Raw genomic sequence first — 26,631 nt, 5'->3', positions numbered from 1 at the left:
GCGCATGTCATTTGCTTGGCAATAAAAGCCCTTAGATATTTGGAACACTACCTAACAACCTCTGCTTTCCAGTGCAGCTGCAACATTAACACAAAAACAAGAGTTCTCCACACCAGCCCAAATCTCCTTAAATATGCAAACTCCAATTCCAGAACTTCTGTCACTGATCCAAGAAAACAAGTGCTGGGATTGCTGGTTATCTGAGATCAGCAACTCAGTTCGTTAACGCTCTTGTGATTTCACATAAAGAGGGCAGTCGACCGGCACTGCTCCGGGAGCGCAGGACTGTGTGGGTCAAGCAGACACCAGAGGACAGATTTGAAAACACCCACAGCTCCCCACACCGCTAAGGCAGGGGCGCTTAAGATGTCAGCAGAGAAATCCTGTCCCTTTGTCATGAGTGCTGCACGCTGCGGAGGGCGGAGGCTACGCAGAGGGTGCAGAAGATTACAGAAAAGTTGTGATCCAGACATAGTGGAAGTGCCAGAAATGGTTGGGGACACATAAAAGCCCCCACTAAGCCACTTCAGCCTTGTTACTAAAGACTGTGCACCTCCAGGAAGACCTGTAGAGCGCAAAACTCACATCTTGATCGCATTCACAGTATCACTGAGGATATCTCACCACGTTAATGCCTCCTGCGTGGCTCTTGGAGCACACTGTTCCCACATAGGCCATTCCAGCTGTGCCACCAAAGCCCTTCTTCCTGCAGTCCCGGGGAGAGAAAGGAGAGGCAATCATCCCGAGGTACAGACCCACGCTACCGCTGACAGCCAGCCCCACAGCCACCCGACACACCGCTTCTGCTCGGGGGACACACAACACCGCGGTCCCAGCTTTCCAACACTAACAAAGGAGCACTGTGGGTATGAATGTACCAGCTCAGCTTTGTCTTTCTGTTCATGGCTCTTTCATTCTTTTAAATTAAGACAAGAGTTTGCAGAGAAAGTCAGTCTCTTCCACATCTTCCCTCTAAATATAAAGAGCGAAACGGTCCACCCTTACAGTCATTTGTTTTAATTGGCTGTTAGCTGCCTTTGTACCATTGCCAGACTCCCTAGATTTCTTTCCTTGTCAACTTCCTTCTTATTACTCTCTGATTTTCTTTCTACACAGTTCTTAAAGCTTAAGTGCAACAGCACAATGCACTGCATTTTACTTCATATAATAGAATTTTAAAAATGAGTATTTTTTCAGCCATTTCACCCTCATCACCTGAGTGATGAGAAGGGCTTCCAGCTCCTGCTTTGCAGGAGGGCAGGCTGGGCCCTTGCCCCGTGCGAAGCCGTGCCCTCACCTCTGCCCTTTCTCGTGCTCTGGGCAGTGACTTCCTAAGGCCTGCGCTATCTGCGGGAGCGGGAAGTGCACGGGGACACGCGTCCTGGAAGCGGGGCAGAGACGGCAGCTCAGGAAGCCCTGTGCTAGTTCAAGGCAGGAGGGGCAGAGAGATTAACGTCACGTGTCAAAGCTCAAACCACGGAGCCAGCTTCTGGATACCAACTGCAGAAACAACTTTTTCTCCATTAAAACGCTCTGCACCAGGTTTATGCTCATTTTCAAGGGGAAAAAGCCCTAGATTACAAGTCCAACCAGTGTACAAGCGGGCCAAGGATTATCTGAACGGAAGCTTTATACAATACACCATATAACATTGCAGGACACGTGGGACAAGAAAAAAAATGGTTATTTAGCAATATAGCTGTCAGAGAGGACACTGAATTCAAGCACCACAGAAACCTTAAAAATGCTTAAGTTGACTTGGAATGTTTTCACAAGTGCATAAACCACTGCAGACTGAAATACAGCAGCTACCTTTGATGGTACAGTGCGGCTGAGCAGACAGGAATAGAATAAGCTTCTTAAGAGCCAAAGGGAAAGAACTTTAACTCACAGAACAAACTGGGCGCTGTCATGCCTCCGGCGCAAAACAAGATTCTTCTCTCGCCACTGTACAAAATTTGCCAGCACATCCCCAGCACCTCCGTCTGTGCTAATTAAGTTTTCATACTTCCAAATCTCTAGACCAACCAGCACAATGCGGATGTTCAACATGATGTACATCTGGGGAAGAAAAAAAAAAAAAAGGAGAAATATTTCTGAAGGCCCCCAGACAAGAACAAGTGGTCTGGCGTTACGTAACTTATTGCAAGAATCTACTTTTTCTGCTTGGGTTTGTTCTTTTTTTAAGTTAGTACACAATTCAAGTCACCAGAATGCATTTACCCCGTGATTTAGACTTTCGTTAGCTAAAGGATCAAAGCTTAAATGCCACATTGGCCATACTAAAAGAAAATCCGAAACAGAAATAAAAAGGAGTCTCAAGCCCGACAAATAGCATCATCTCAAATAGTCAAGCTGAAAGACGTGGTTTTTCTCTAACCTTTACACACACACATGAATTGCAATAATTGCAACAATCTGCCCTGTCACTCACTGGATGTAGCGCAGCTGGGAAGAGTTCCCTAATTAATTCTCAAGTATGATGATTGCAGATTAATTTAGAGGTGGAAAAGCTTTCATAGTGATGCATTCACCAAAGCCCCTGTCAATAGATACGGCCATCGCTGTGCAGCCCCTGCTCCTCTGGCACTCCTTCAGCACAACCTCATCAACACGACGGCCCAGGGAACGGGGTTAGCTCCTGGCTTGATAAAAACCATTATTTCTTTCTCAGAGTGGTAACAGAACAGACTCCAAAGTGGAAGTTCACAGGAGCAAACCCAGCCGCAGGGCTCCGCGCGCAGCATCACTCCCACTTACGCTGTCCAGGAAGTTTGCCAGTTGCACCATGTGTTCTCTCACTTCTGTTTCACTCTTCCCAAAATCTTCAAACTGCGAGACAAAAACTTAATCATGAAGAGATAAAGACAAGATGTAGAAAAAAAAAGCAAAACATTTTAAGACTAGTAACATGAAAAACATTTTTGCCTGGCTCCAAATCTCCTGTCAAGATGACGTCAATCAAGGCAGCAGCATCTTCACTGCTATTGCTCAACAGCTCAATATTCAAGAGAAAACAGCAAAGGCAGCTTTTGCCGTGTGTTCTCCTTACATTTTTAGTTCCCTTGCTGATAGAAACTCTCCACGTCTGACAGCTTACTCTTCCCTGAAGAGTATGGCATAGAACATGTTTGTTCAGTTTTAGTTTAGCCTATTTGCATAACCTTGGCTAAAGCGTCAGTGTCTTTCAACAATCCATTTGGGAGCAATGAAGGCTGAGGGCCTTCCAAGCCATCTCCTGGGGAGAAGGAAGGGAACGCGACACACAATCTCTACCTTCTCTTTATCCACAACTATGAACAGCTCCACATATCTTGTCTGATGTAGGACCGCCCTCTTTCTCTACGGAAAAAAAGTTTTAGACAACTTCAAATTTATTAATTCAAGCGTAAACAAAAAAACCCACGACATTGTCATATTTCGGTTGATACAACCAACGGTTTGAGACACACTCCCAAAGCACTCTGTGCCATGACGAAAACAAGCCAAAACCAAGAAGTGTAATCCAATACAATGACAATTTCTTGGTGTTTTACACTAAAATTTATCTGCACAAAGATTTTCTGTGTTTCAAAAGCGACATTTTTACTTCTCACAGGGGTTTCTTTGCAAAGACAGCACGCGCTTTTACACAGGAGCAGAAAGACACTACGAAGCAAATGCCAACAACCTTGACACGAAACACAACGTTCTTCATTTTCCTGCTTTTACTGCAATCTTGTTGCTGTATAGCCAGCCCTTAAAGGACGAGGGGGACCTTCACCCCAAACTGTTATTCTGATGGTCAGGACAATGGAATAAACAACACAGTATTCCCCTGGCTTCTGATGTGACGCTTTGTTAACGAGTCTCTCCAACGAGGGTAGTGTTCCTGCCCTTAAAAGCCCCCAAAAAGCTCTGCCCATGAATAATCGCCACTCGACTCCCACTGCTTTGAGCAGAAGCAGAAGAAAATTGCAACTGCTTTGTGGAAGCAACTGAGTTTTTCAGCAGCGTGGAAAGCCCTCTGAATCAGAAGCCTTTCGGTATGTGTTAAGCCCCAGGAAATCTGATAAGCTGCTTCCATATCCTCAGCCGAACACTCACAAAACGCGTTCCAGGGGCTGTGGAGAGAACAGTGGAGCACTTACCCGCAGCAGCTGAGTCATACTGGGATGGTGATTTTCCTCTGTATGTTCCCTTTCGTGGTCTTCCATGGTCACCCCACACGTCGCGGACTCTCTCTTCACATTATCCAGTCGATATAGAATGTGTTTAGAGCCAGAAGAGGAATCCATGGGCTCAATTCCATAGGTGATGTTCCCTATTGTCACCAAACCCCTAGAATGTGGTAGCGTGTGAGAAATTCTTGCATTAAGCACAGAGGATAGTTACGCAGATTTTTACAGTAAAACAAAGGAACAATTATTCTTTGATAACTAAAGGCACGTCTATATCTCAGTCCTTGCAAACCAGCATGCTTCACTTCAAGCCTGAAAGCAGCCTTTCACTGGGCCTTCACAAATACATCAAATTATATGTTTTTGTAAGAGTTTGCAATGCCCAAGAAATCAAGTCACAGGCCTTAAGCAGAAATGCTTTAGTCCAATTACTATTGCCACTCTGGTGTCTGACATGGCACTGCAAAAAATCAAAGTCCCAAAATATATGGAAATTAGCCTAAAGCAGAAAAAATTTCCCATCAAATTTGAAGTGCACAAGCTTTAGGGTCAATTTTGTAAAATTTGCAGACTAGCGTTTGACTTTCCATTCTTGCACGATGTACAGTTCTTTGTAGTGACCACCTACCCAAATTAGAAAATAAGCCAAAACTAGTGTCAAAGAACAACTTACTGTACCCTGATAACAAATTGCAACTTATTTAATGGTATTTCAAATATTTACTAACCACAGAAAGACTGCACAAAGGCATATGCTATTGCAGCTTGGCCCCAGCCAATGAATCCCTGCCTGGCTGAACAGTAGTTAAAAACAGAGCAAGGATTTTGTTTCAGGTTCAGCGAGCCGCGGGCCGCGCGTGACAGCAGGGACACAAAAGAGGAGCCGTGCTACCTGAGCCCCGAGCACGTGCTGACAGCAACCACGGAATCCAGGGTCCCCTCCACGTATCCCTGATAATGGCAGTGATCCTACACGGGAAAACAAGGGCGCGTTACACACATATTCCACACGTAGCTGCAGAGCCAGTGCCATCTCTGATCGGTAATCGCTGTGCCTGCCACGGACGGGCAGCAGTTACACCTTGAGAACGTAAGACGCTTGAAGTTAAAGTTTACCACATGCCTTTTGGCTACAGTCTATAGCTTCGAACATGCCTCTAGCTCTACCACAGTATAACAGCATTTCCTTCACTAATGTATGTCTAAAAATTTCCTCACCTGCCTCAGTACACGAGGATTTATACACACGGAGCTGATGGAGACGCCAGGGACACAGCCCTCCAGCTGCACCCCCACCTCCCAGCTCTGTAAGGCAGACGCTCCTCACAGCTCGGTGGGGCCAGCAGGTCACTACACATTTCAGCTAAAAATCCCAGTCACACCCTCAGTCGTTCTACCCGAAGCCGATTCAGAGCTGGCGCTGCCAACACGTTATAAATACCCGCGAGCAGGGCTCCGGCATTATCTACCAACCGGATTTATTAACTTGACTGTGAGCCATCCTGCTCTTAACTTCTTCCCTCCACCCTGCCTCAAATATTTTGAGGCCAGCCCCTCCCTACCGATTTGGGCCAAAACACCATTCAGGCTTCTAGAAAACAGTCCTGCAGAACGCGTGACCCGTACAGAACTTCTGTGCAGCACGAAGCGGGCCAGCACCCGCCGTCCGTGCCACCAGGCGCTGTGCTGCCCAGCTCTTTGGTTGCACAGCACATCCCCACCAGCCCTGACGAGACAGATACTTCCATTTTGCCCTCTATATACACATTTTGGAAAGTAGACAAGGTGGTAGCAGGGGCAAATACACTCCATTTTCCCTGACAAGCGCATTTTCGAATGGTATTATAGGGGTCAGGCAGATTATGTTGGCTGTTGTCTCAGCAACGAACGCAGAAAGCACTGAAGGCATGTGCTAATCCTTCAGGGCCGTGGTGACTTTCATGACCCGGTGCAGAAAAAGCATTTTTCCTCTTAGTCAATCACTTTTAACCAGGAAGTAAATACACACTTGACTCAGGTGCTCTCTTTTCAAAAACAAGAACCTATGAATCATGTATGACTAACACGTCCCTTCCAAAGGAACAACGCTGATACATCAGAAGAGTGAAGCCATTAGAAATACTCCTGTGCTTTTTGGATCACACGAGCTGCTTTTTACTCTTACTCTACGGAAGCTATTAAATTTTCAACGACAACCTACCAGGCAGGCTGCTTGTACAGAAAAGAGGGCTTCAGCTGCTTTTTCAGTGGAATAACTCCATTGCTATGCAAACAACATCCTTCTCAAAGGTCCTCCAGACTTGATCTCATCATCCCTTCTAGTAGTTCCCAAATTTCTGGACTAACGGATACCCCATCAGCCCTCAAAAATTCTTACAGTCATTAACAGACAGCCTCGCACAACTGAAAAGATGGGTCAGCAGCTGACCGTTCATTTTGGCCTGTGGATCGGTCTGGAAGAGCATCGTGTGTAAAAGCAAAAGCCAGCTATTCAGTCACCTCCCACCCCAGTTCTGCTCCGTGTGTGCTGGTGCCCGTGAGAAGCACGGCCTGTGTCCAGCAGCGATACCGCAGCACCACTCTCAGACAACGCGATATCAGACAGCTAAGAACAGCATTTCCTTCTCAGAGAAGAGTCGCTTTTAATTAGACAGCAATCACCTCCACATAACAAAATACGGGCCTGTTACAAGCTCTAGGCTCGATCCTTATCCAAAGTCAAGGCTTCTCCGCAGGAAGAGCGCAGGCATGCACGGCATTGGGAACTGGCCCAGCGAAAAATACAACTATCGTTTTCTAACCCGTGACTCCCTCATCCTGTAGATGCTCAGTGTTCAAGTCACCGCCAGTAAGGGTACAAAGAGAAAGAAATCCTACCTGGATATCTGGATACTCAGATTGCAGCTTCCCCTCCTTATCATAGGTGTAAACTGCAAAGTCTTTGGGCAGCAGTTCCCTGTAAGGAAAGGGGAGAAGGAATACAAGAGGAATTTCATGAAGTGACTATGACACTATAGCAGGGCAGTAAGATGATCCTAATCAAAAGTGTCACAAATATGTAAATTCCAATTAAATAAGGAAACATTCAAAAGGAAAACCACCCAAAATTAACAAAGAAATTGTGCATTTCCACAGCAAAATCCAAGATACCAGAATGGTGGAACCACTAATGAAATCAAATCAACCACCACACTCCAGATAAGTAGAACAAGCATCAAAAGCCATTAAATTGTGCTAAAAGTTTGCTTTCGTGGAGAAAAAAAAAAATCACAGCACTCAGTCTGCTGCATATGCCTTCTCTTCCCCAGTTGGGGAAGGAAGTGCACTGGGAAGTCTCCCACGACTACGCCTGCTGACCCACACTGGTAAATCCCTCCATGCGGCGTAGCTGAATTCCCATGTTTCTGAGGGTCAGGGGCTTGGCAAGTGGCAGCCAAAGATCCCCAAGGGCTTGTACACTCAAATAGTTCTGTCTCTTTTGCCTGTTATGAGGGCACTTTTAAGAAGCAATAGCCTGCTAAATGGTCACTTGCTGCTGCCGCAAGTAGCCCTTTAAAAGTTAAACTCAAACCAGACAACATCTATATTGTCTGTAAGTTATGAATATTAAGGCCTTGGATATAAAGTCCGCTTCCTCATTTACCAGTATTCTTGTGCTACTGAGACAGGAAAAAAACCCTGAAACAATAAACAAACCCCAGAAGAAAGTGAAAATATTTACTTGAAATATAGTTCAGCTTGTTTATTTTTAGATGTGCATGGAGAGAGTCCTGTCAACGGTTCTCCAGATCCCCTTCGAGCACGCTGCTGCTTCCCTCGCTGAGGGGGTCACCAGGGGGGCGGGAGTTCAACAAAATTCTGCCTGATGGCCAAGCCCGTGTGACTCAATCCACTTGCGCCGTCTTGCTCCGCGGATTTCGCAGAGCCAGCGTGTAACTGCACTTCTCAAAGAACCTCAAGAATCGGAACTCGCGTGCACCCTGCCAGCTCGTTAGCTGGACACAATAGATGGAATTTAATAATTTAAAGAAATTCATCACTTACTTGTTCTTTTCTAGATGAATCGTGTATTCATTTCCCTCGATCTCAACAGCATACGACACCTTGTCCTGAATATAAAAGAGTTGCATTTTACTCATGTTAATGAATAAAACGTTCTTTGAAATCAACAAAAGTTCAGCAGAAAGCAGTCTCTGTGAGCTTCATCACTGCTACGACTACAGCATTCAAGTCACTCCTGTCACCTTCCCTCACTCGGGACTAGTCTGCACTCTCAGCCTTCTCAGATACAGCTGTACCAGCAGAGACCCTGCTGGAGACGCAGCCGATACCAGCAGAATTTCACCCTGGAGGGATGCAGAACTCTGCGGATCGGAGCTGCCTCTCCCATCTCGTTGCTGGCACCCCGACGCTGGTCGGGGGCGCGGGTGTTCCTTGGCTGAGCCCGCGAGACTTCGCAATGAGAAGCTGACCACGGCCAGCAGGATTTGCTTGGGTTCCCTGCACACAAAACGACTGCCAGGGCCACACGTGGGAGCTGCCAGGTACTGAGCTAATAAACTTACTTTCTTCAGTCTTGCTCGTTGCACCAGACCGGGAATAACCACGAGTGGGTGAGCCTGAAACCTATTTTATCATTGTCCCTACCTCCGGAACCTGGCATTCCTTCCTCTGTAACGGGGGAAAAGTCACATGAAGGAAGCTATTTCAAAATAGCTTTGTGGTTTTCTTATTATTTGTTTGTAAGACTTCCACAGAAAACCTCTTAGTAACAGCTGGAAAAGGACAACACAGTTTTATTACTGAAATCCACAGTGGGCCAGTGCCTCCACAGCCTTGCGTTAGTCAAGTGCTACCCACAGCAACTGGCTCCTTAAATATTAAGTGGATAAAACTGAAATCACCTGACCACTACATTAATTATCACAGCAGGAGAACCGGTCAACAACTGCAATAAACTGCAACGCATTTTTGTTAATATTAAATTTTGCCAATGTTTATAAGATTTGTGACTACGCACAGTTGGTCTAATCCAAATACTTTGAAGCATGCAGTCTTTAGTTCGTGGCTACAGCAGAATAATACGGGCTGGAAAGTACCACTGGAGGTCATCTAACCCGTCCCCTGCTCAATGCAGGGCCAGCCCAGGCTGCCCAGGGCCTCCTCCAGGCACATTTTGAGCATCTCCCAGGATCATGATTCCACCACCTCTCCGAAACTCATTCCAGTGCTTAACAACTCCCATTACACAACTTTTGCACCCAGATCAAAAACCCATTGCGGCAACTTGTCGCCTCTGGAGCAGGGAGGCATCTCCCGTAACTCAGGTAAAGGCAACGCTAGGTGTGATACCTTTTGTGAGGGTGGGTACTTGTTTGCTGCTAGACGAGTCTGATAGTGTTTTGTGAGAATTTCAGGTCACTTTTGGGTGGGCCTCATTAGGAAGTAGATACTAAACTGAAGGCATTCTTCAGACTGCCCAGTACCTGGACTGAAGAGACATTGGAAGCCTCTCGCCGTTCTCTTCCTAACCTCTGCGGGATTACAACTTCATAGGAAGACAACTGAGAAACCTGCTGGAAACCTAGAAAGCAGAACAGAAACACTGGCTAAAGAAACAAGGCAGTCGGAAGGATAAGGCACAAGGAAAATGCTATTTCAGGGGAAGCCCCTTCAGCGGGAAGGGGGCAGCCTGTGATTCCAGTTCAGGTCTCCAGTTTAACACAGCCCTGGAACCGGGCTGCTGAACGCGGGTCCTCAGCAGTGCACGGGGCAGATTCCTCTGCCACTAGGCTGGCATCGCTTCTTATCGTGCTTACAAGCTCTACTTTTAAGAAACAACATAGCCCCACGCTGCCAAGGCACCACACATGTTTAGAGAGTGGTAACCCAAGAAGAAAAAGCCAAAGGCCCTGATGCACACAGGAGAGCACAGGGCAGACCTCAGAGCAAAGCATGCTCGGATTGTCTTGTAAAAGGCCAGAGAAAGCAACAGACATCCAGCAGAGAGGACACCAAATTTACCAGAAGGTTTCAAATTGAAAGTTTCACATTCCAATTACTGTCTTACAAGTATCTATCGCATACACCACCACCTTTCATCAGCAGGAATCAGAGCATTTAACAAAGCAGGTCAGCACAGAGAGAACTTCTTCAAGGACACACAGAAAGACGGTGTCAAAATCAGGTGCCTCGTGCTGCCAACCTGCAGAACCGCTCCAGCTCCACCACGCAGCCTCTCCAGATCAGCTCCAGGGGCTGATGGCCCCACGCAGCCGCTCCAGATCAGCTCCAGGGGCTCTGGCTGACGGCTCGGCCTCACAAAGCCAGCCCAGCCCAGCTCCGCGTTATGCCCTGGCCTTGCACATCACACCAGATGCCTGACTCGAGGCCAGTACTACTCATTGTGTTCTTAGAGAGCTCTTAAGGACCTTACAAAAACAAGCGAGGTGAAACAAACGCATGCAACAAAGCGGCCCTTCGCAGATCACTTTATAAATGATTCGCATATGCAACATCCACCACATCCTCTGACTGAACAACAACCAAACAAAAGTCTACGGTCCAAGTTTCCTTTATAAGGCATCGGTTTTTGCAAGCAACTGTTCTATATCGACTCTGCAAACAATAATAAATTGCACATGTAAATCGCTTTGCCTGGCTCGGGAGCTGCTCTGCCGGGACGCGGGAGGCTGGTCGCCCGGGGGGAAGGCTGGTCGCCCGGGGGGAAGGCTGGTCGCCCGGGGGGAAGGCTGGTCGCCCGGGGCTTCAGGCAGGATTCAGAACAAGAGTTTTATAGCTCATGGCAATGGAATCAGTGAGCTCATCCGAGGAGCCTGAGTGTCCGACCCAGAGGCAGGGGGAAGGGAACAGTTACCCTCCTTATCACCCTTTGTCTCCAGAAATAATTGCCACATATCTGGGGGTGGTGAGGCAGTGCTTAGTTTCTGAGATCTCAAAAAACCTCTCAGAGCGGGACTGAGATACTGCATTCATTTAAAAACCAGCTACTCTGAGCACATCAAAACTCATACACTGCAGCTCCGGAGGTGGCTGTGGCTTCTCGAGTCACATGAAGGCAATGGGTGCTTGAAGCCTCCAGGGGAGACACGCTCCATCGTTCGGGAACCAGGCAGGAGCCCCCACGCGGGCTTTAAATGCCAGGGGTTCCCCGAAAGCCTCCCTGAGCCAGCACGGCCAAGCTGCAGTGACATTCAGGCTCCCGCGGATGCTTTGGCAGCCTCTCCTCTCGTCCCCCGCAGGCTGTCGCACAACCTCAGCACCACGGGTATCACCTTGGGTCTGCGCTTCAAACGGGCATCCCGGAACACGGCTGCCCAAGTGAAAAGCACGTCCACTTCTGCACTCTTTCCACTGATATCCAAAGAGGAAGCAAAAGCAGTTAGATTGCTTTCAACTTCTCCTCTTACAGCACACATGTACGTCCATTTGGAGAACACAGATGCACTGCAGTGCACCTGTTTGTAATAGAGCATTTTGGTCACAAAAACATAGGCAGAGCCGTGTTGTTTCTCAAGAAATAACACAGAACACATACTGCAGCAGAAGATTCATTAAATGAATTACAGTGATTGTTGGAAAAAAGGTATAAAAAAAAGCAGAGATAAACTTCCTGAAAATAGCCCTTATGATCACAGGCTACGGAACATACACTGTCAATACCTCCTTGGCCCGAAGACAGGGGAGGGAAGGGCTGCTTCCTTCCCCGGGATCAACCACCAAAAGTACATACTCCAGTAAATCACTTCTCTATAGCTGTCGCTTCCAACCACACATTTCGCTCGTATCCGGACCCAAGCTCTCACACATCGCTGCTCTGCACTTATTTCTTCCCCGCTGCCGTCCGAAAGTGCCTTTACTCAGGGGGATATGGCACTGTGATGTTTGGACAGAGTTTTGGAGACTCTCTTAGGACACACACTACAGAAACATCAGGGCAGGGTTAACCTCGGCAGCACTCAGAAAGCGGCATGCCTCCCCAAAAGCAGCTTGGAAGCAGAAGACAAAGGAGTGAATCATTGCACAAAGCTAGCGAAACTGGGAGGGATTTCTGAGAAAAGTGCAACTCTGAGAGGCGGCTTCTTAGAGCACTAAGTGCACTTCTTGTGCACTAAAGGAGCACAATTTTCAGCTCTCCGAATACTCTGACAGTTCTCCCCCCACCTTCTGCTCTCCTTCCCTCCCTCCCTTCACTACCCCCGGTTCGGGAGCTGGTTTCAGGTACAATGCCTTATTCTTCCCTTCATTGTGGGCAAAATTCATCAGAGGAGGAGGGCGTGTTGGTCTTGATTAACAAAGCGCTTCCTATTACAAGCAGCTAAAATATCAGGGTAGGAAGGCACCGCCTTGCTTTCTAGTGGAACTAAAGAGAGAAAAGCAGCCTTCACATTAAAAGTTCAAACTTAATGCAAACAGATTTCCCTTTAACTTTTAGTTCTCTCTTCTCTTCTGGCAAAAACACCCTTTCTCTCCCCATGTTTCAGTACAGATCAAACTGACAACAAGCCGCTGATGCACAGAAGAGACAAGAGTTTGTTTTGTGGGATTCTCACCAGGACAGAACAGCTCGGCAGCGGCTGGAAGTGCAGCAGCTCCTCCCCTGGCACTGCCCAGGACAAAGCATCCGTTCACAGGTATCTCCATGGCATCAATCCTCACTTCATAAAGAACCTACTTCCACGCTGGCTGCCCCACGCCACGTTTCACGCCTCACCAGCCCCCCTCAAAGAGGGCAGCAGACTGGTTAATCAGAAATCCAATGAAAGGGACGAGTGCAATGAAGCAGGAATTAGAACATGCAAGAGACAACCCTGCCCCTAAATCTTCCCCCTACAAAGGCGGCTGCTGCTCGGGGACAGGCCTTTTTCCTTCCGAGAAACACCGATCTTAAAAGATACGTCCTTATTCCAGTAACACATCAGCCACCTCCAGCTGCACCAAGCACTCACCACCCCTTCTAGTGACTGCCACGTTCAGACCTTACCTCACCCAGGGAAGAAAACCATACTCGGCCTGACCTAATTAGCAGAAGGCGAAATTCTAGCAAGGACAAGGCAGTTGGCAGCTATCGCAGCAGTCTAGCTAAACGCTAGGCTCCAGCAGGCTGCGAAGGCATTATCAGATATGTTCCTGCAACCACATGGGTACCAAGATGTGACCGGCTCTCCAGTCAAGACAGCTACTATCCATGAGAACTCATTCGCACATTTCACTACAAAGTACGGGTGGTTTCATTCAGAGCAACTAAAGAAAGGCAAAAACGACAGCAAAAACCAAACTCAGATACTCAGCTGCTTTCCATGCAAGATGTTTGAAGATATTTATATTCACTTTTCCTAAGATATGCTATTTTTTGTAGCTTTTTCTCCACCCCTTTTTGGGAAACTTCATTGCAATATAATAAGTATGGTTCTCAAGCCCAGTAGTTTGCAATAAATTTTTCAGTAACTCACAGGATTTCTTGTAGTCAGGTGCTTCCTGCCCCTGGCCAAGGCTGCTGTCTGAGCTGTGCTACACGTCACCACCGAGTAGAGCTTCTTATCGTTCATTCTTGGGCGTAACACCAGCTGAGACTGTACTCCCAAGCAGAAAAAAAACAACTGCACCCACTACATTTATCTTGTCTCATTAAAGACTGCCTTTAATTACCAAGCATCAGAGGCAACTAGGAAGATGTGAATCATCTTCCCCTCTCTGTCCCGAATCCACAGTAGGAATTTTGTGCATGTTCCATGGCATGCAGGAGCTTGAAAACCATCGAAGCGCGTCACAGCCGTTACGGCTCTCCAGACGCCGAGACAAGCCGTTAGGGTATTCACTCACGACAGGTAAGAGCGGCATTCAGCAAAGTCAAGCTGCAGCTCCTGTCTTCACAGACCTCGGCACGCTCCTTGAGCGTGAGCCAGATCCTTGGCTCAGCTACAGCCACCCACACCCAACAGTTCACCCCAATTATCACCCGTCCTTTACCATAACTCTTTCCCAAGCCTACTCAAGTGAGGTCAAAGATACTGTCTTCAATGGAAGTGGAAAAATAAAAAATAAAAAAAAAGAAACGGGAACGTTTAGACTGCAGCCTGTTAAACCACAAAAATAATTTAATAAAAACAAGCTCATCTGCATGTGACCAGCTCAGCAGCTCAGATAGGAACGTGCAAACAAACCACCCTTCCCACACCGAGGAGGAGGACTGGATTCGCGGGGACAGGGCTCAAAACCGTCCCACCTGCAGCATCCCAGGGTCCAGCAGTGCACTGGGACCGCCAGCAACGGCTGCGGGGCTCCACTTCTGCTCTGACCCCCCCCTTCGGATCCCCCACATCACCTCAAGGCATATCAGAGAGCATCGTTCTGTACAATAAGAAAAACACTGAAATTCCTCTGATACCACCCAAGTTTGTTCCCAGCTGTGTATCAGTGAAACTCAGAGAGAGGACACCCGGTATGACCATTGACTCGTATTCGCCTACTCCAATTTACTCAATCCCCACGTGAGAGTGGAAACAGAGCCAGGACAAAACCCAGCACCACATGGAAGTAAGGCATTGCTAATGCTCTCTTCAGATTTATCCTGTGCCTGCATCCACCCCAGCAACTTCTAGCCATTTTACTATCAACGTAAAGGTTTGACCAAAACCACATTAAACCTAGAGCATCAGTCAGCAGCAATGAGTTTTAATCTTCTATTAGCTGTGTGCATGTCTGAGTCAAAAGATGCACACTCCTAAAGCATTAAATACACAAACTCATTAAATTAACCGTTGTTATGATCGATTACAATTAATACATGAAGTCAGCCATGCCAGTCATTTGACACTTAGGCAGCAGCCTGCTCACCAGAAGAAGTGCCAACAGTTTACACGCCATCTAGTCCATCCTCGGGTCCCAGGGTAGGATCGCTTCCACCCAGGGCATCTCCAAGCAGCATCCCTGATGTCCAATGGGTTCCCCCCGCTGCCTTTGAAGCCGTACCTCTAATCCCCAGAGGAGGTGGACAGTTTACTTCCCTTACGTCTGGCTGCAAATTTTTAGATTTTCAAAGTGTGCTGTCACACTCTCTTCCCTTTTCCTTCAACTAAGTAACAGCCAATATTCAATACATCCTTGTGGACCCTATTTCTTAGATCTCTGACTGTTCATATTAGGCTCTACTCTCCACGTTAGACGGTACCTATCCTGGAAAAGGACCAAACCAGGGCACAGCAGCCCAGCGAGGCCTCACAAGTATGAAGGTTCACATGCTTTGTGTGTTTATGTATCTCCACAGGTTAATCTGTCTTCCCTAACAGACAGCACGGCTGATTCGCTTGTCGTTCACCACTCTAACACGCATTTCCTTTCCTGCCAACATGCTCCTGCACCCCATTTTTCACCCTCTCGTACTTGTGCAGACAATTATTTCCACCTCAGCAGAACACTTTGCACCCGTCCTTCCAAAGCCGCATCTTTTGACAGATATTTTTCTCATGTGCCCACATTATGGGGGTTGCGAATCCTTTCTTTAAGGAGCCTGAATCCTGTCTGACTGGAACGGCATCAACTGCACACTCAACGCGCGTTCTCTGTATCCCGTTTTCAAAATCATAAAGGAGTTTGCCATACCTGTTTGTGGAGAAACTTCAGTGAATTGCCTTACAGATGTCCTTCCAGAACACCACGTAACCACCGATTACTCCTTCAGTATAGTTCTTCAATCGATTACATACCAGGAAAAGCATTTTTAGGTGCAGCTGACTGTCCCACTAAGATGACAGCTGTAGTAAGATTTACTCTTTGGTTACTGGAAGCAAAAATCTCTTTCACTTTCACTATGTAAATATTATCCAAGTCTACTTAAAAATATTTAGAGATTTATAAAAAACACCAAGCTAACAAATCTTCTGCTAAAAGTAAGAACATTTCCTATGAAGCCGGCAGTTTCAGTTCCTCCCGTCCTCAAAGGCTAAAGAGTGCCTTGGTGGGGCTCCAAAGCACCTGGGAACATCTGGCCAGCTGTTCTTCTACAGGGTGGTATTCCTTGTGACTTCTTTCCATCTCCTCCCTCCCTTGCTCTAAACCTACAGACCAAGTGGGTCTCCTTGCGTCACAGCCTTTTTAGAGGGTAGGAAAAGATGACCAACTATCATGGCAAGAGAAGCAAATTCACCTACTTGATTTATTGCTCACCTGGAATATTTGTTTAATGTTAAAGTTGGCAGGAACAGTTAATGCAATTTCTCTTAGTATTTTACTGGGGCCTTTGGACATTAATGAGGATATTGAGCTCTTCTACAGCAATATTTTCTAGAGAAGTCTTACCTCCCTCGTGCTGAAATCCTGACCTATGCTGTAAGTGTTTCCTGTCTAGACTCTTACTATTCCTTCTGCCCTTTCTAAAACCACACTAATTTGTCTGCAAGACAACAGATACTCCTGTTCCACAAAAAGGACTATCGCCCTTCCCTGGTACTGTCACAACATCCTCACCACCTTGGAACCTTCTTACAAGGAGAAACTGAGCAAAGCCACACTCTCCTCTGGAGCAAGACGGTTCATCTCACCGGGACACACTTCCTCCTGGGTGAACGGCGCTGGGATCTCTGCCCCCGACCCCTGCCAGTCTTGCCCCCGGAGAGGAGCCCTTGCGCACACAGAATCACAGAATGTGTTGGGTTGGAAGGGACCTTTAAAGGTCATCTAGTCCAACCTCCACAGACCCAAGTCACTTCCCCACGTCCCGCCAGCTGCACAGATGTCAGCTCGCTTCACACAGCGGAGGTTCGTGGGAATGCTTCTCTTCGGAGACGTCACTATCTTTAAATTTGGCCACCAAAGGAAACCACACAACACAAATTCAATCACAGAACTCGGTAGAGCTGAGCAAATAAACTTTCCTTTTTTTTTAATTTTAGCTTGAGAAACGAGAATGATCGAGACATGCAAAAACTACAAAGTCCTGTTTCAAACTTCCTTTTTCCGAAAAGAAAGCACTACAAGAGGCAATATTAGCTACACTGAAATGTCTTTCGCATTCTCATGTGGAGGAAATAACCACAAAACCCCTCTTTACTCTGCTGAATGATTGTCTCAGATTTGTTGAAATATGGGTGAGGCAGTGCTGTCTTTTTCATGAGCTGAACAAAGGAATTATCTTAACCAAACATTGCATCTCCACAGCAAATTCAAACCAAAGTGTTTAGACACTTTAAGAATTCCTTTAAAAACCGGTAAAGCATGGCTAGAACATCCCGGCATGTGCATGACACCAAGTATCGGGGAAGAGATCCAGCAGCAAAAACCCCAGTCCCTGCCTATGTCCATGTCAGATGGTTTCTTTTTGAATTTATACAGCCGAACGCTGAGGCCTCCTACGGACACAAACAGGAGGGGAAAATCTACACTATACAAAACCCCTAAGGCTACACATCACTGTATGATTATGTTCATTCAGGAATTTTCAGTTAGTAGTTTCCAGTAACACCCTATTTCTGCCTTGTACCCCTATTTATTGGTGAGTGTCCAAAAAACGCACATTCCAACCCAAAAGTTGGAAGTGCCTGGATGAACTGGAAGAGGTGACTCGTGTCTCCCCTCTCCTTCATGCTCAGACTGAGACAAAGAGATCCATTATCTTTCATCGCAGATTTGGCATTATTAGGCAGGACAGAGATTCCAGAAGGCAGAGAGAAACACCGCCATTCACCATCGGTAACTCAGGGACCTGTGTTTCCTCCTACCCACAGGCAGGAACTACAATATTACTCCTCAAAACACCGACCAGTCCATTGGAAGCACAAGCACCCAATATCCCGGAGATGCATCTTTTAAGACTTCGCTCCTTGGTGCTCCGGCAAGGCAGTTTCCAACACGCCGCGCTACCTCCGCCACGAGCCAGCAGCCACCTTTCAGAGCTCGGCTTCTGTCTAGCGCACAGCTCACAAGCGCCAGGGACAACACGCCGAGTGAGAGGCACGAGATTCGCAGCACAGAATCCCTCAGGGAGAGATACCCACCACAAGAGCACTTTTTCTCAGCATGAAGCATCAATATTAGTTTTAGAGAAGATTCCTCAATTAGGCAGCCCTGACTATAAAACTATGCGTTAATGATAAAATGCAGAAGTTTAACACAGCGCATATATCTCTTCAGGAGGAGGAAAGCAACGACAGAGGAGACATTTCTGCCCATCACGTACATATAACATCAGAATCAGCATCGTAAAAGCCCATAAACCAAACAGTTTCAATTCATAAACAGCCCATAAAGAGAGCACAGCGTCAACTCATTAAAAGCCCATAAAGAGAGCACGGTGCTGTTCCTTGCTGTTAGCGATGGCATCGTGCTGTGCTTGAGCTCCCGCCCCAGGACGCAGCCCCCGTCCTCCTCGGGGCAGAGCAGCCGCTGGGGGTCCTGCCCCACACTCAGCTGGGCCAGCGCAGGCGCTGCCATGGCTCCTCCATGGACACGGCCACCCAAACACAGCAGGGACGACACAGGTCCCTCCACGCGTCCCCTGAAATGCTGTGTAAACGATGTGGGCGTCCTGTCACCTCCATGCAGACATGCAACATCCTCTGGGCAGGGGAAATTACACGGTTGTACCCAGGACCTGCTCACACAGATTTCTGGGAGACCCGTGACCAGGCTGCCCACCCCGCTGCACATTTACAGGCTTTCTTGTACGTGGGTTGCCTCCTGCCCAGTAAGAGCAGCTGGAGAGCAGACTGCCCAGCCTGGCTTGGGAGGGTCGGGGAGGAAGGTGACGGTGTTCCCTGGACGCCTGCAAACTGTGGCGGGTGCTCAGGGAGAGCCAGCTCACCGGCCGAGCCGGCACCTCGGGGTGCAGACAAAGGCCCTGCTGTCCCGCCGGCCCCTCTGCGGCACCTCCGGCCACGCAGGAGCGTTTTGGCAGAGACGGTCCTGGACCGGGCCCAGCGTCGCCAGCCTCACCACCCTCCTCCCCCGTGGTCCTGCGGACACCTGTGACCCCGGCGCGGTGACCGTGACCTGCCCGTGCTGCCCCTGCAGGGGACACCCCCTGCCCCGGGGGACACCCCCCCTGCCCCGGGGGACGTCCCCTGCCCTCGGCCCCGCGCATCGGCGGGCAGACGGGGATGGCCCCGCTCCGGCAATGGGGAGGGGGTTCTCCTACCTCACCTGCCAGCCCCGAGGAGGGAAGGGGGCTGCCCGTCCCCCTCAGCTCCCCCCAGAGCCAGCCCGGCCCCGGTAGCCCTGGGGGCGATGGGGAGGGGAGGGGGAAGGGGCCCGGCCGCGCTGCCCGGGGAAGGAAGGGGGCCGCAGGCCGCCTGCCAGCCCGGCCCGGCCCCGCGGCCCGAAGGGAGGTGGGGGCGGGCGGCAGGCCCCGGCCCGGCTCGGCGCACTCACCCGCCCGGCCCGGCTGCCCGGGCGCGGCCAGCAGCAGGAGGCAGAGGCAGCTCCGCGCCGCCCGGGCCCAGGCCATGGCGATCCGCGTCCTCATCGCCCCTCCCGGCTGGGGCGCTGGGTCCGGCCGGCGGCCCGCGGCCTTATGGAGCCGGGCCGGGGCCTGCGCCGCGCCGCCCCGGGGCGGGGCCGCTCCGCCCGCCCGCCGCACCGGAGGGCCCCGGCGGCGGAGGGCAGCACCCAGCACCCCCCACACTCCGTCCCGGCGCCCACACGGGAGGGGGCCTCATCACCCCCCGGCCCCACGGAGCTCCAGGGAGCCCCGCTGAGCCGGGAGAGGGAGCCGAGCGGCGCCGCCTGTGTGACAGCGGCTGGGGGAAACCTGGCCTTAACATTTCCAGTGCTTTCTTAGAGAAAAAACAACTGAGGACCGAGCAAACGGGTCCCGAGAGCAGGCGGGTCCCAGAGAAAAAGCTCGCAGAAAGGAACTGGTGTCCGCACAGACCACAGACACCGCGCCTCTTCTGGCCTTTCCTTCCAAAAAACTACATTACAAATTCGAAGCACATGGAAACACGACTTCACCGTAGCACTCCACCATGGCATACAGGTGAGTAAAACTCTCCAGAAGGCACCGGCGGTACCGCCCTCCACTCCACGCGTGTACGGGTTGCTCGGCCCTGCCTCCGGCCAGGCACAGAGCCCCCCGACACGCTCCTGAAGCACTCCATGGGGGCACCCTGTCTTCCCCTGGGAGAAGAGGAACAAACAACACATGACACATGACTCACGTTACTGAACGGGTGATGGAGAAGCACCCTCGTGCCATAGTGATAAGCAGCGTACGAGAGCCTAGACAAATAAAATCCACTTTCACCAACAACTTATACAATATCCATAACCTTTCCTCGTTTTCCAAGTGGTACTTTACAGGTTTTTTTGAGCCTCCACGTTCTTTTCCCTCCTAGGTCACTGCTTTTGAACAAAGCAGATGGAGCGAAATACCTCCCCGTAGATGCAGAGCCAGACCTGCGCCAAAGGCCACCCACATCTCAGCAGCACAAACAACAGACGAGAGGTGAGGGCCCTTTGGGGGCTACCAGCCAGAAACATCCCTACACACCCGAGTTCTCGCTCACAGGGGTCTGACCGACATCCACGATGTTTTAGAAATTGCTTTTGAATGCACATAATGTGAAAGATGCCATCAATAAACATGTAACAGGCTGAGCAATGGGCACGAGTCTTCCCCCCCTTAGCGATGAGTTCTTGGCAGACTTTATAAGAGATTTATGCTGCTGTGGCTACGGTGAACAATTAAAGAGGAAAGAGTCATTTGGCCCTTCACATTCCCAAACCCTGCATCCATTTTTGCAGGAGCTGTAGGACAACCTGCGACTCAGGTTTCCCCCTCCATGGCCTCCAGCAGCCAGAAAAGCTCCCGTTGCTGTTGGAAGGAGCCAACAGCTTGACTCTATGAAGCCAGTTTTATGTACCTGAACAGACCATAGCACAAAGCTATGCAGGAAGCCAGCATGCTAAATTGTATTGAGACAGAGGATTGTATTCCCACCTGATGTTAGGTGGGAATTCCCACCTCTAACACAGAGGTTAGATATATATATACACGTATCTCCAGCCCTTATGGAAGCTGCACGTAGTGTTGGAGTCAGGCACTACCCTCTGCTTCCCATAAGCTGGGTGTTACACAAGATATAGGAGGCTTTCCATGGATTAGGATAATATCGTGGATCAAATATGGACACGACTGTACAAATAACGCACAAACATGAATCACCCCATGGTTCCTGCCTGGGGCATGAGATTCCCAGGTTTTAACAAGAGCCATAGCTGTCTCCCTTGACATCTCCTGTCACCACCACTGTTGCAGCCTTGCAATACTAGGAATTGAAGATAACACATCTCAAAGCTCCAGAAACGAAGCAGAAATGAGGCCGGAAAGCTAGGACAGCTTCTGAACACATGTTTTGGGTCAAATGCAAAGCTGCCAACTTCAGAAACAAAAAAATCTGGAGAACTGCTCATCCGATCAACCAGTTGAAACACACCTGGAATGCCCACATCAGCAGAGCTATCGCTCAGACATGGTAGAAGATGCTTTTGGAGAAGCATCGGGTGAAACAAACCAATAAATCTTGGAGCTCTGCAATGTGTTAAGTCACAAATGAAACCTTAAGGGCAAGCACGGACTCAGGCCACCAGCTGTCTTCAGCACAGACTTTACGACTAGAATAAGGCAAAGTGAGAAAACCCATTGCAGACAAGAGCCTTAGAGATTACTTGATATTAAAATTAGGATGTTTCATTCTCTCAAAGGCTTAAATAGGAGCAATATGCTCTTAAATAGGCATAAAAGGCAGAAACAGGAAATATCCCAAAGAAGTGAACTTACTAAGAAAAAATGTACACAAATGGAAACCAAATATGTGTGCTGGACATCTCATTCCCACAGGACACTGGTAATACAAGAGTAAGCTGTGCAACACAGCCGCCAGGCCAGCTGAAATCACTCGCTGATGGGGCTGCTGAGCCAAAAAGATGTAAAACCAACTATTTACACCAAAGGCAGAGTAGTATTCAGTGTGATAACAAAGTTTATGTGGTAGATGCTGAAAAGGATCTCATTCAGTGTCTGGGGAAGGGGGGGAATGTGGTATTTTTCAAGGAAAAGCATTCCCTCATCCTTTGACAGAGCAGGGACACAGTCTCCTACCCGTGGTAGAGGGAGGGACCACAAGACAGCAGCGCCATTTCCCAAGGAATACAGCGAACGGGACAGCACGAGGCCAGAGATGTAACGACCAGCAAATAAGTGGGACCTTTGCATCTCCTCTGTGGGGGTAAGGAATGCCCACGGAAAGAGGCATTTCCTCCTCTGTGTTTTGTCACTGCCAACCCCCTTTGGAGGCTGTAGAAGATTTTTAGTCTTGTTTCTAAAGGGAGCCAGGCTGATGTATAACATGAGCACAGTACGGTCTGGTGTATAACTCTTGTACGTGTGGAGTTCACTGATGCTTTGTGAGCTGGGTGACAGACACTGCGAGCCATAGTGTGCTCAAGCTGACAGCGAGGGCAGGGGAGAAGATACGGAATTAATTCCCCAAACATCTGCTGTTTGTCAGTTATTTTCACAGTTCTTTGTAACAAAGCTGTAGAATCAGCAAGAAAAGAAGTTTCTCAAAATCCTCGTGCTGGGGCTGGCCATTCCACTCCCTGTTCCAGTGAATGCTGAACACGTACCTTTGCCAGACTGAAGAGTGTAAGGACTCAAACTAAACTGGCTGAACATGCAGCAGTAGTTTTAAACAGCAAAGTCAGATGTGTCATGTTCTCCCTCCAACCTCAATCCTACTGGCTCCCACATCCTCTCCACAGGCCACGTGTGTGGTGTTTGCTTATAAGCACTGTAAATAAGACAGATTAAGAATTTTGGATCCAATCAGGACTTCACTGACATCACCAGCAAGAGTCCAGCTGGCTTAGGAAGCACACTCATTAACACCAGACCAGTGATCGCTGGCTGACGGGCACCTATGAATCCTGGTAATGGCTCTTTCCCAAATACATTCTTATCAAATTACATGTTTTGCCTGGCTTCCAGCTGGAGCTAATGAATGCCACGTACCTGCCTCAAACTGCGCTTGGCATTTCCAATCTAATGACCTCAAGACACTGTGTGGGAGATTAAATGAGGCAGGAGAAAACTGATGGAAACAGGCAGCAGCTTGTCCAGATGTAGAGGGTCAATAGCAGGACCCCGGTCTCTAACACTCTACCTTTCTATAGCTGAGTGTGCTGTTCTCTTCAGTTAATCACTGAGTCTCATCCAGAAGGCACTCAGAGGGGAACCACTAGAGCTCTCTAAGCATAACAGAAACGAGCCAAGACTAGGCAGGGGGGGGCTCCCAATGACAATTGCTTTGTACAAGGAGCAGGACAGTTAGCATAAAAAAATTCTGCTGCTTGACTATCCAAGCTGGACTAGTTCCTCCTCTGGGCAAGGAGATGTCTAGACAACTCTTGAAGTCCCTTCCCTGTTTTCCTATTAACGGGAAGCTTGCTCAACAAATTCAGTCCTGCTTATTTTCAAAAGACATCCAAGAGTCACACTTTGGGGGGCTCAAGGGAACAGAGACACAGTTTCACCCCTCCTGGCTCTGAGCCTCCTCCAGCAGCTGTGACCCACTGCTGCCCCAGCTGGGATTTCCTTGCTGTCACCTCACCTCCAACAGCGTTCCCAGCCCCTTTGGGCACAACCTTTCCCCCAGCAATTAACGTGGTAAAGTCTGAAACATCAAGCCCTAAAGCATGAGTTTCATTTACACCCATTTCAGAGATGCTTTACCGTGACTGAATGGTGTAAAACCTCAGTAAAACACACACTCAACGTGATCTTTCCTCTGCCTGCCTTAGTGCCACGCACAAAACCCTCTGCCCCCCAGCCCACACGCTATGCAATCTTTAAGCTATTTCTAAAGCCACTTGGAAGCCTCTTAATCATTAAAGAAGGGCTTAGTGGGACAGCTGGCCACCGCCTCCAGCAGACCAATTCCTGTCACAGGGCAGAGAAAAGCCGACTCTGGCAGTACCACCACCCGGCTTGCCAGCCGCCATCAGTCATTAGCCACGGTGACAGGCGAAGGCCGCGGTTCCCTGGGGAGGGGGCTCTGACCCCCACCAGGCACAGAGGGGATCTCAGTCCAATGCCAGGGGGAGCTGGACCCTCGCTCCCACCGACTGCCCGGGGAGATGCACCTCTCCGGGGCCCACCGGGGCCTCCCCAGGTGCTGGGCTGCTGCTTCCACGCCGAGCCTGGGCTCCGGGGAGCGGCGAGCCCGAAGAGACCCCGGTGAGCCCCGGGGGCCTCTCCCTGCCGCTGCCCCAGTGGAGGCAGATGAGCTCCCCGCTCTCCTCGGAGCCCGGGGCGAGGCCTCCCCCAGTGCCACCGGCAACGACTCCCGGGGAGGGGGCACGGGCTGCGCCCACCGAGCACCGGGCCAGACACCAGGGGACCCGACGGGCGCGGGGCGGGGGCGGCGAGGCCTGGCTCGGCCGCAGCGGGCCGCTCCCTCCCGCCCGGCGGCCTCACGGCGCCGGGCGGCTCCCACCGCGCCCCAGCAACTCACGCCGAGCGGCGCAGCGCGTCCGGAGGCCCCTCGCTGCCGGGGCCCTGCTCGGGGGGCGGCGGGGAATGGCGACCGGAAGCCCCGCAGTGCGGCCATCGCTCACCGCCCCTCACCGCGGGGCACCGGTGCCCCGCCTCCCGCCTTCACCCATAGGCTGGCAGGCCTTCCCGCCAGCCAATCGCCTCCTCGCCTGGCGCGGACTTCCGCCTCGCCTCTGGGCGTTGCCCCCGCAGTCTCTTCCGCCTTCGCTCTGACTGGCTGCGGGCGGCTATTCCCCGCCCCCCGCGGCGAGACGGCGGTCGCCCATTGGCTGGCGGCGGCGCGGCGGCGGCGCGGCCCGGAGGCGGCGGCGTTTCCTAGCAGCGGGCGCCGCCATGGCGCCGCGGCGCGGCGGGCCGGTGGGGTACGCGCTGCTGTGCGGGCAGGCCGCGCTGCTGCTCGGCAACCTGCTGCTGCTGCAGGGCGCCTCCCGCGGCCTCCCCCACAACGGCACCGAGCCCGAGGAGCCCGGCCCGGGCCCGCCCGCCGCCTCCTGGGCCTACACCGACCCGCAGGCGCCGCTCGTCCTCTGCACCTACCTGTGAGCGCCGACCCGGGGCGGGAGGGGGGGACAAGGAGCCGCCGCCTGGCCCCCCCTCACCGCTCCCTCCCTCCCCGCAGCCCTGAGGAGTTCGTGGAGTGCGAGGAGCCGGTGGACCACGGCGGGAACGCCACGGCGCAGCAGGAGCTGGGCCACGGCTGCGTGAAGGTGAGGGGCGGGCGGGGAGCGGCGGCGGGGCCGGGCCGGCGGCGGGCCCCGGGCCCTGCCCGCCGCTGAGGGCCCCGCCCGCGCTGCCCGCAGTTCGGCGGACAGGCCTACGGCGAGGTGGAGCACACGCGGGTGCAGTGCCGGGCGCTGGACGGCATCGAGTGCGCCGAGCCGCGGAGCTTCCTGCGGGGCAGCCGGCCCTGCGTCAAGTAGGACGCGATCCCCCGCTCCCCTCCCGGGCCTGCACCGCTCCCGGCCCCCGCCGGAGGGAGTCCCGCCGGCGGCGACGGGTCCGGGCCGGCGGGACGCTCCCCGGGCCCCCCCTCACCCCGCCCGCTGCCGTTGCAGGTACACTGGACACTACTTCATAACCACTCTGCTCTACTCGTTTTTCCTGGGATGCTTTGGAGTGGATCGATTCTGCCTGGGCCACACCGGGACCGCCGTGGGGAAGCTGCTGACTCTGGGAGGCCTGGGCATCTGGTGGTTTGTGGACCTGATTCTCCTCATCACCGGCGGGCTGATGCCCAGCGACGGCAGCAACTGGTGCACCGTGTACTGAGGGGAGCGCAGCCCACCCGACGGAGGCCGTCAGCGTCCGCAGGACCGGGGCCGGACTCCTGCGCTTGTCCCGCGGCATCGGAACAGACTCCTGCTTTGCACAAACATGGATTTACAGAGCTGTAACTTCATGTGCAGAACAATTATTCCTCTGTACAAACCTTGGACACAAAATTGTTCAGTATATATTTTCCTTGTTTAAAATAATATGAATTACCTCCCCCCTGGCAAGTGGTAACAGTTTAAGAAATCAAACCCTGCAACCACAGGGGGTCAAACAAAGCTTAATAAATTCTGGAAGGAGCCGATTCCAGTTACTTTCAGTATCGGTACATACACCCGCATGGAGGCGCAGGCCAGTAGTGTGTGGTTTTGTGTTACTGGACTTTGCAAACCTTTGAGGTCGAGTAACCTGATGCACAGTTATAGAGGCTGTGGCAAAGCGATGAGCTCTGATTCGGCATTATTTCTTTAAAAACACATTCACCGGCTGCAGGGGAAGCTGGGTTAGATTTAGTAGAACCCACACCCTTTGGAGAACATTACTTTCCCCTGTCTTGCAGGCTGTGAAAGCCACAGTGCAGCAAATAACGTTACTATTCAAGCCTCTCAAAAGGAGCACCGGTGTCCATCG

General features: G+C 50.7%; 2 protein-coding genes across 3 annotated transcripts in view; one reads left to right on the top strand and one right to left on the bottom strand.

Moving 5' to 3' along the window:
- The window catches only part of ADAM9 (ADAM metallopeptidase domain 9), a 30,412-nt gene extending 10,653 nt beyond the window's left edge, over positions 1 to 19,759 (bottom strand). Inside the window, exons 1-10 of the mRNA XM_074563902.1 lie at positions 19,545 to 19,759; positions 9,647 to 9,744; positions 8,205 to 8,269; positions 7,038 to 7,116; positions 5,053 to 5,129; positions 4,131 to 4,320; positions 3,277 to 3,342; positions 2,761 to 2,832; positions 1,892 to 2,061; positions 625 to 706 (exon numbers count right to left, since the gene is read on the bottom strand). Of these exons, the coding sequence (XP_074420003.1) occupies positions 625 to 706; positions 1,892 to 2,061; positions 2,761 to 2,832; positions 3,277 to 3,342; positions 4,131 to 4,320; positions 5,053 to 5,129; positions 7,038 to 7,116; positions 8,205 to 8,269; positions 9,647 to 9,744; positions 19,545 to 19,638 (993 nt within the window). The 5' untranslated portion in view covers positions 19,639 to 19,759. The remainder of the gene's footprint in view (positions 1 to 624; positions 707 to 1,891; positions 2,062 to 2,760; positions 2,833 to 3,276; positions 3,343 to 4,130; positions 4,321 to 5,052; positions 5,130 to 7,037; positions 7,117 to 8,204; positions 8,270 to 9,646; positions 9,745 to 19,544) is intronic.
- A 5,236-nt stretch (positions 19,760 to 24,995) lies between these two features.
- Positions 24,996 to 26,305, top strand: TM2D2 (TM2 domain containing 2). 2 transcript variants are annotated; one of them, XM_074563928.1, is made up of 4 exons: positions 24,996 to 25,268; positions 25,349 to 25,436; positions 25,530 to 25,645; positions 25,785 to 26,305. In XM_074563928.1, exons 1-4 carry the CDS (start codon positions 25,063 to 25,065, stop codon positions 25,996 to 25,998), a joined length of 624 nt encoding a protein of 207 aa, XP_074420029.1. In that variant the 5' UTR covers positions 24,996 to 25,062; the 3' UTR covers positions 25,999 to 26,305. The 2 variants fall into 2 exon arrangements, with proteins under 2 accessions (XP_074420029.1, XP_074420028.1); XM_074563927.1 differs by lacking the exon at positions 25,530 to 25,645 and having other exon boundaries at positions 25,013 to 25,268.
- Positions 26,306 to 26,631: the final 326 nt, after the last annotated feature.

This window comes from Larus michahellis, chromosome 20 (genome assembly GCF_964199755.1).
Source record: "Larus michahellis chromosome 20, bLarMic1.1, whole genome shotgun sequence".
NCBI lineage: Eukaryota > Metazoa > Chordata > Aves > Charadriiformes > Laridae > Larus > Larus michahellis.
Note: the sequence above shows the minus strand (reverse complement) of the source record. Positions and strands in the feature narration are given on the sequence as shown.